Source organism: Myotis yumanensis, unplaced genomic scaffold, assembly GCF_028538775.1.
Source record: "Myotis yumanensis isolate MYYU_CA2020_CCGP unplaced genomic scaffold, mMyoYum1.0.hap1 SCAF_7, whole genome shotgun sequence".
NCBI lineage: Eukaryota > Metazoa > Chordata > Mammalia > Chiroptera > Vespertilionidae > Myotis > Myotis yumanensis.
This window is the reverse complement of record NW_027223758.1, coordinates 86413858-86423346: the sequence shown is the minus strand read 5'-3', so window position 1 is coordinate 86423346 and position 9489 is coordinate 86413858. Positions and strand designations below refer to the sequence as shown.

Below are 9489 nucleotides of genomic sequence, written 5' to 3'. Positions count from 1 at the left end.
AGGGGCAAAGGGGCTGGAGTAATTATCAGCTATGGGTAAGATGTGATCAGGCATCGCCAGCTCCCCCGTGCATGTGGGCAAAGCAAGTTCTGGAAGCTTAAGGCTGCTCTCCAACAAAAGGACATGGGCATTGGCTGTTGGGGTTGAAGCATACTGAGCATGTGCATAAAACTGGTCTAAGGATCCAAGCAGAGCTCCTGCCACATGTCAAAAAAGGTAGTATGTATCCTGCGGATAAGAACAGACAGGCAGGGGTAAGGGTCAGGCCAGTTTGTGTCAACCATTTAATATAAAAAAAAGCCACACATGACAAAAGAACTTTGTATCAAAACTTTATTTATTAAACAAAAAATGCACCATTGGAATACCATTTCTATAAAAAATGAATATGAGACTGTTCTACAGTGATTACAAAACCCCTTTTCCTCGAGTAGTAGTATACAAGATCTTGTAGAAACAGTCATTGTTTTAAACTGTAAGCAAGTCTCCTTTCTCATAGAACAAGATTTACACTTAAATATTGCAATCACTAGTCTAATTTGGTTAACAATGCTAGAGTCTGACAATTTAAAGAAATTCTTTGTAGGTTCAAAATACCTTCTTTTTTTTTTTTCAAAGGTGTTTTGTTGCAACAAAAATTTTCTTTTTCTACGAAGGCTAGTTAAAGCTGTAGTATACCCATTTCTACCACATAAACCTACCGCTAGCACATTAACGATTTGCTTGAATTGCAAAGCCCTTAGAGAGGATGAGTAGCATCGGTCTGGGAAATGCTATCAGCATATTTCGGGTGTGGTGCTGTCTTGTTTGAATGACCCCAGAAAGGGAGGAGGCGGAGATGACGGAGCTTCGGTGGAGGCTTTGCCTGGGCTATCCTCATACTCAGCAGGTGGACAATTCATTTCCAAACTGGTCCCTCTAAGACACGGAACACTGCAGCTTTAACAGCTTTATCTACATTCCCAACCAGATCTCCCTTTTTTTCCCCCCCATAAATTATCCAAAAAGAAGCCACTCTAAATAATAAATTAAATATTACTTATAAAAAGTACACCCCATACCCAACCCACCCGGCCCCCAAACAAGCTGACAATTCATAAAGTTCAGAATTGTCAGGTTTCCCCTATAATAATAAAAAACAGCATTTCTCCTCCTCCTCAACATTCCTTTCTTGCATCTGAAAATACTTTCCACACAGGGAGATCCCTTGGCCCATGCGTCTGTTTCTGACATCTTGTTGTTCTCCTACCAACCCCAAATCATAGAATGACAATGTCCGAAGGCTGTCCACTGAGGGCAGGAGGAGAAACCCTTCCGAGAGTGCCCTCGAAGCATGCCACATGAGCGTTACCCGCAGCAGGCCAGGGCAGGGCAGAGGTGCTATTCGCTGTTGCTGTGGGTGTGGTGTTGGTCTCCTACATCACCTCACTGACCAGGAAACACTCAGGCATTTCTTTTCCGAATCAATACCTTTTGGAAACAGCTACTTGGACGGCAAGTTACACTGAGACATGGGGGCGCCTACTTTTCAATAGAATGGACTATCATCCAAAACTCCTACCTGTGACTTTCCCAGGTATCCAATTTCCTTTAAAACATTAGAATCCAGGGGCAAGATCTTCTGTCCATTAAAGTGATTTCTGAAAGTTGCTAGAGAAATACGAATTGTGAGTAAAGTGCTGCTTTGGAATAATTTTTAAAAAGAGAGATTGCAGGTTTGAGTGTAGGAGAGCTTCCGTCGCTCCAGAATGTGGTGGGCTCAGTGTGGGGATACTAACTTGGCCTTGCCGGGTGGTCTGCGGTTGCATGAAGCAAACGGTAAGAGGGAGGAAAAGCAATCTTGTCCCATAGCTGTTGCAAAGTTCAGATGATTTTGTTTTCTAAAAACACATCTAAAATTAGGGAATTTTTCTGTTTTTTTTTCCTCAAGACTAAAAAGAGATACTAAAATTATAAGAAATCTGAGTCTGGGCTACAATTTTATCTAAAATGGAAAGGTGACCTCTTTGTAGAGGACTTTTTTTTGGTCATAATTATAGTCCAACTGCCATGTGTGAGACACTCTATTAAAAGTAGAGAAAACCTGCCCTAGCTGATTTAGCTCAGTGGATAGAGCATCAGCCTGTGGACTGAAGGGTCCCGGGTTTGATTTCGGTCAGGGGCACATGCCTGGGTTGTGGGCTCGATCCCCAGCAAGGGGCGTGCAAGAAGCAGCCAATCAACGATTCGCTCTCATCATTGATGTTTCTCTCTCTCTCTCCCTCTCCCTTCCTTTCTTTGATCAATAAAAATATATTTTTAAAAAAAGTATAGAAGACCTGAAGATGCTTCTTTAAACAAAGTCAACAGACAGATAAATCCAAAGGGTGGAGAGCCCTGGCTGGTGTGGCTCAGTTGGTTGGGCATCCTCCTGTGCACCAAAAGGCTGCTGGTTCAATTCCCAGTCAGGTCACATGACTGGGTTGTAGGCTAAGTCCCAGTAGGGGGCATACAGGCGGCAGCCTATCGATGTTATGCTCTCACATTGATGCTTCTCCCTCTCCCTTCCTGTCTCTAAAAGAGCAATAAACTATAAAAAAAGGGGGAGGAGATAAAAATGAGTAACCGTCTTCAAGCACAGACTACAAAAGCTTCTGGAAAGACCTGTACTTAGAGATTATTTATTGGAAAAGCCAGTGAGTGCCAAAGCTTGATATGCTTATTTTTTTTTTTTCAGATTGCTCAATTGAATGTGTATTTTATAACACCCAAATGTAAAGTCCCATTATTTAAATATTCTAGAAGCTTCTAACTCTGTTCTACAAGGAGGTAGCTATGACTGGTTTCTTACTGAATGTGAATCACTGAGAAATACCTAACTTTTGGCTAGAGCATCATCCAAACATGCCTTATGCCTTTTGAACTACCTACGAGCTTTATCAGAAAGAAATGCAAAATAAAAATACCGAAAGCTTTCCAGAGGCGGCTCTTGCCTGACAGGTCAGCACATGGCAGGGGAGGCCCGAGCATGCCTTGCTAAGGTTTATTGGCTTCTTTTGCAGGGAGAAGGGAGTCCTGGCGGCCGCATTGTTGGATGGCTGTCACGCATTGCCCTACAGGAATCAGATTTAGGAGCTTCAAGAGCCCTGTATGTCATGGGCTAGTAGACTCAGAGTACGAGCAAAATGGAGGCAATCTTGCAGTATTCCCAGATTTCCTCTTGTCAAGAGATCAGGGGATTGGGAAGTTTAAAAGTCACCTGTAAACGTGGTCAGGCAGTTGGACACATATGTGAGCCATTTGAGTGGGGAACAGAGTTGTATGGGAGTTGTGGTGAACTCATTGTATATTGAAAGCACTGGATAAATCACACAATAGTCTCTTGAGATAATTTAAATGGATACTTCCATATATTCACTGCATGGAGCTGAGGCATATCAACATTGCCAATAATTACTAAAATGAACCATTATATTTGTTTTGAGAGTATGCATCAGAAATATACCCCCCACGGAAAACAACGTGCATTTTCGTGTATTTAAAAAATGTTATTTCCTAAGGTCAATGACTTTGATTTGAAGAGTCTAGAATTTTTTAAACATGATAGTTGTCTTGATTGTCCAGATACAGCCTACAGATTGAAGATGGGACTCAACCCCTGAAGTCTGAGATTGGCAGTCTATTACACACTGAGCATCCAGGGTGCCCTTTCTTGCATGTCAAGTGCCTTGAGTGTGGTGAATATTAGAAAGGGGAAGCCATTCGAGGACCCCGAGAAGGTAAGACTAGCCTACTGACCATTTTCTCTTTTGAAGCAATGAATTCTTTCTGGAGATTCAATATGAAATGCCTTGTTCCAGGTCAGTGGGTCCTACTAAGCGCCCAGATGTTAAATAAGAGTAATACAGCCCACAGGATAACGTCATGTAGCTCTTCAGAAGGACTTCAAGAAAGTCTTAGTAAATTGAACAAGCACTCTTGTTGAAGGAACGATTTCACCAATGGACCGGACTTCCTAATGAACAATTTGAACAAGCCCTCTCTCTCTCTCTCTCTGACACCAGATCTCCTTTCCGACATAAAACTGTAAAAAAATAATCTGAATTATTACTTCTGTTACAGTGCCATTTTGCTCAAAATAGTTCATTCAGGGATTTGTATATAATTACCCACCTAATAAAAGGAGCTATTAGGTTGTAAAGATTCTATCCTTCCATGCTCTTTTAAAATTATGACCTACTCAAGCTTGAAATCAAAGGCAGAGCTGAAAGGAATAATTCAGCGGAAACTCTCCTATTGGGTTTTCAAGTTGCCTAACTGATGAATATGCAAACTAGCTCTCTTTTGGCGATTCAGCTGCATAAACAGGGATTAATTCCAAATGCAGCTGAAAATTCAGAAACTAAAAGGTTGCACTCAAAATGTTCTTAATTTCACGTAGTTCCAAATGGTTGATAAACATGGCAATAAAAGCTTAAGATTCTAGCTCACAATGAATGCAGCTTTGACAAGCAGCTACCGGAATTAGGATGTGTCAGAGGTGTCCAGTGGTTTCTTACCCTCTGCTCCTCTCTGACTCTGGGAAGCTGGGGGCAGGGGGTGTGAGCTGGGGTGGGGATAGGAGGTTCCCTTGACAACAGGGCCCGTTGGTTGCCACTTAACAATACTGCCCACTCTAAGCCAGTGAGAACCCTGTTGGTGGAAGTGACATCAAGTCACGTGATATTTGAAACTGCCTTCCATCTTCCTTCCCTTCCTCGGGGCCTGTTCTCAAGGAGTCTGTCATTTCTGCAGAAGGTTATAGGGACCTTGGTCAGGAGGCCATGTGATGTGTGGAGCTGGCCCCCTGGCCCAAGGCTGGCTGCCAAGGAGAACTCAGGAAGGGGAGGGGAGGATGGGGGAACTCTTCCAGCCAGACTCCTGAGGAAGATGGCCTTGGTGCATCTTTGAAATGTCATCACAGTGTGGTATGGCCTAAAAGCCACCCAAATCGAAGAGTGTCCTATTACCGCCTTAAGCACATAATTACCGCGTGTCTGAGAAGACTGCATATTTTATCCTCTTACAGGAAATGGCCTGCTGTCGTGGGTGCAGACTTTTATGTCCCTGTTCTCCAGCCGTAATGGTAAGTGTTAACCACGGGTGGACTTACAAATACTTGCTAAAAATGGGTGAGTGTTACAGCCACTTGCTAATACCCACCACCTGGGCAAGAGGAATGACCGAGTTACAAAACACAAGCATTTTCTGCCTTTTGTTTGTTTACTTGTTGGCTTTTTGTGCTGTCAGGAAAACTTCCAATCCTTTGGTGCTATGTCGAGAGAATTCCTGGGGGTGCTTTGAACTTGTAAGTTGCAAATGAAAGAATGAACTCGCACTGGTTTGCCATGGCAGGGTACAGGCTTAAGTAATGCACTTGCATTTTGTAAGACTAGACCTACACATAAGGAGATGACAGGCCTGGATGAAGGAAACATAAGCATTAGTTGTGGCAGTGAGATCACTGCGGCGGGAAAGACCCAGGACTATTCTTGCAGCTTCGGCTCCGACAGTGCGGTGAGGACATATCCTTGTGTTTGTGGAGGGAACCCATTGTCATCATATTTGAATTCCTGATGCCTGTGCCAGAAGGGACGATTACTCCTCCTCCTGCACTGCTTCAGGTTCTTCTGGAACTGAGTGGTCCTGACCGTTGGCCTGTGCACTGGTGGGAGTTCTTGGACACAGGTGTGCTGTTGATGGGTAATTGATATGCTGCAAAGTTCCCGGAAAATTCACCCCATCTACCCGGCAATAGGTGTTAGAAGGCCGAGCCTGTGATGGCATTAAGTTGCTTCATTAGCCCTTCCAAACTTGCCATTTGTTCACTCAAATCATCCTGTTCGTACACCTGCAGAAAGAATGAGAGAGCAAAGGGTTAGTATAGGTCAGTGGTCAGCAAACTGCGGCCCCTTGAGTGTGGCTCTTCCACAAAATACCACGTGCGGGCGCGCACGTACAGTGCGATTGAAACTTCGTGGCCACGCTCAAGGGGCCAAAGAGCCGCATGTGGCTCTCGAGCCGCAGTTTGCCGACCACTGGTATAGGTGAATAGCCACACATTCTTTTGTGAAGACAGGAGCCATGTCTAGCTGGTTCACTCTGTATTCTCAAGGGAGACACAGTGGCCCATAATCAGGGGTTGTGCTCAAAATATAATCATTGATGGGGATACTAGTAAAAGGTGGTGATGAATGATTGCATACTCTTTCACCAGCTTTATCCCTGTAGTGAGGTAAAAGCTTTAGAGTGAAAAAATACCTTGCTTCAAATCCAGATCTAACAATCAATAGCTGTGTGGTCTTGGACAAGTTAGGGGACCTCTCTGATGTATACTAGTGTATAGTTTTCTGCTATAAAAGGATGATAATGTCATCTAATTTTATAGGCTATTCTGAGCATCTTGTGGCATGTTCAGTGCCTATCACAGTGTGGCACAAGGTACATATTCAATACATTGGCTCCTTTCCTTTCCGGAGGCCACCATGAGGATCCGAGCAGAATTACACCGCCAGGTTTCTTTTCTTTGTAACACAATCTAGGCACCCTTTTGTGTGGGAACTTGATGGGCTTTGCCTTGACCAATGAAAAGTCTGAGGATTATGGCATCAGTTTATATGTGGAAAAAAAATTCTCACCATAAACAGAGTTGGCTATATGCATAGTTGTAAAGGTAACATTATGGCAGGATTTTATTGGTGGATAAAATGAAGAGTCTAGACTGCAGGACTCTTAGTGAACATACTCTGCATAACTCTCACTCACTGCGAGTCACTAATACCACGTCATTAGTAATACCAGAGCATCAGCTATCAGGGATTTGATTCAGTAAGTCTACAAAGGCTTAGAATCTCTCAATCTTCTCTCTCTCTCTCTCTCTCTCTCTCTCTCTCAGGGTATCTCATATGTTAGTTCCTTGGCCTACTTTTAAAGGTTTTCTCTTGAATTATATTCAGAAACACTCTAGAGTTTTCTGAACTGCTGCCTTTAGGCAATACCTTTTAAAATACTTTCATAGTACCTTTTTGGAAAAAAATGTTGTTCTCTCAAAATTTAGATTATTTTGTCTGCATTGATTTTTCTTTCTGAGTTTTCTAATTTGATTACTTTTTAGCTTTTTCATTTTTATGTGTAATATCTTCTTCTCAATTCCATATTTCTATTGATGATTTTAAGTGAAATCACACACACACACACACACACACACACACACACACACAGTAAGTCTTCACTTAATGTCATTGATGAGTTCTGCAACTTTAAGTGAAATCACATATGAAGAAACCAATTTTACTATAGGCTAATTGATATAAACAAGAGTTCAATTCCTATGGCATCTCATCAACATTATAATGAAACAACACTGAAAAATATGATATTTGAGGACCTGGTATACATATTATATATAAAAATATAATAACATCCAAACACACATATATACACTGAGTGGCCAGATTATTATGACCGGACAAATTATTATGACCACCCCATCAGTACAATGAAGTGAATTAGTTATGCAAATAATAATAATAATAAAACCTTGAGAGTATTTGCTTAGGAAGTTTTCAATATTCAGTATTTTTGGAAGTGTCAATGAAATACTGATGGGGTGGCCATAATAATTTGGCCACTCAGTGTAGATATCTATTATATAGGTGTGTATGTAAAGTCACACATTCTGTAGCTACCTGCTTGTATTTCTAGGATTGCCTTTAAGTACCACCAATTTTTAAATTTAATTAAATTCCACATACAATCTTGCCTTAGAGTTCAAACTCTTCACATTCAAGTGCATAAAAACAGAACAAAACAACAGTCAGTTGAACGATGGGTGTGGTTAATGGAGAGTTCTGGTTGGGTTAGGCTCAATTGTACAGCCCTAGTCCCTGCTTCACGTGACGCAGCGGGAATTTCGGGGGGCAGGTGCCCTTACATTGGCTGGATCCTCTGTTGGTTTGTGGCTCTCCTCAGACACTTCAGGGGCCGTTGGCACAGACACAGGAAGCAAAGGAGACCTTGCCTTCCCAGCCAGCCCAAGAGAGGCCGTCTTCACATGAGTCTTAGGAAGAGCAGGCCCTGGAAGAGAAAACACAGTGACGAAAGTAATGGGTGAAGCAGCCTGGCCATTAATCTCTCAAGCATGTAAGCCCAATCCAGAGGGTGGGCATTGATCTTAGGCTATTGTGCATTCTGTAGTTTAGAGATGAATTCTGACACAGTGAGTGGGCTCATTTCATTGCTACTAAATGCAAGACAGATTCTGATTAGGCGCCTCCAGATGAAGCTCCAACGTCTCATGTAATTTCAAGTGGATTTCAAATCACACTACGAAAGGTTGCCTGGGAGCTTGGGCTGTGTAGCATACCCTAGAAAGTGTCAGGAAAGCTTTGTGGTGCCAGCCTCAGCTTTGGGCCAGAAAGCCTGGTGCTAAACCACCTATGTAAGCTCCAAGGTGTCTAATAGTACCAGAGAATATGTGTGCAGTTTAAAGAAATCCTTGCTCTGGCCTATAAATGAGTATTACATATTATAGTAAAAAAAAAAAGTCCTTCATGGCTAACCTGATAGAATCTCATTACTAATTATCTTTAGGAAAAAAGCAAAATATTATTCTGCCCTGATCATACAGTTTCTCTCAATAAAATACATTCCAATGTTCATGCAAATTGTTTGAGGAACTGCTGAGCTACTTCTAGATGACATTTCTGTCCACTGTGAGCAATGGCTACTTTTCCCTTTTGAGTCTGAAATCTGCCTTATGAACCCTGCTTAGCTTATAGCAAGAATATCACCTTGTCCCTATAGCCTAAATAAAAAGTTTATAAGGGCTAGTATACCTCATGTACCTGAGAATTCTCTTTCTTAGCATTATAACCAAGACCTAAGCATAGAAGATATTGAACTAAATCATTAAAAGAAGTTTGCCTCGCCCTGGCTGGTTTGGCTCAGTAGATAGAGCATCAGCACGCAGACTGAAGGGTCCCAGGTTCGATTCCAGTCAAGGGCACATACCTTGGTTACAGGTTCTATCCCTGGCCCTGGTCAGGGTGCATGCAGGAGGCAACCAATCAATGTGTCTCTCTCACTCTCTTCCCCTCCCTTCCATTCTCTAAAAACCAATGGAAAAATATCCTTGGGTGAGGATTAAAAAACATTTTGCCTCATTTCCCTTCTATCATCAGTGATGATATTTGAATTCTAATGATTTCAATGGCATACTCTATATTTAAGGGGGAAAAGTTGTAAGTTGTTTTGGCCATATTTGGGAATGTAATTCCAGTTAATAAAGCTCAAAAATTATTCTACAATCAGAGAAATAGGGGGCATTTGCTTATTGGGAAAGAAAAAATGTGAACAGCTGGGCCGGCATGGCACAGTGGTTGAGCATCAACCTATGAACCAGGAGGTCACAGTTCGATTCCCTGTCAGGGCACATGCCCAGGTTTCGGGCTTGATCCCCAACAGGGGGTG

The 9489-nt window shown here is 42.3% G+C and overlaps 1 protein-coding gene across 2 annotated transcripts in view; it reads right to left on the bottom strand.

The window, feature by feature from the left end:
• Positions 1 to 359: 359 nt before the first annotated feature.
• The window catches only part of DCC (DCC netrin 1 receptor), a 937052-nt gene continuing 927922 nt past the window's right edge, over positions 360 to 9489 (bottom strand). For both annotated transcript variants that reach the window (XM_070421174.1, XM_070421175.1), the window contains exons 28-29: positions 7952 to 8094; positions 360 to 5869 (exon numbers count right to left, since the gene is read on the bottom strand). In XM_070421174.1, the coding sequence (XP_070277275.1) occupies positions 5780 to 5869; positions 7952 to 8094 (233 nt within the window). In that variant the 3' untranslated portion in view covers positions 360 to 5779. The remainder of the gene's footprint in view (positions 5870 to 7951; positions 8095 to 9489) is intronic.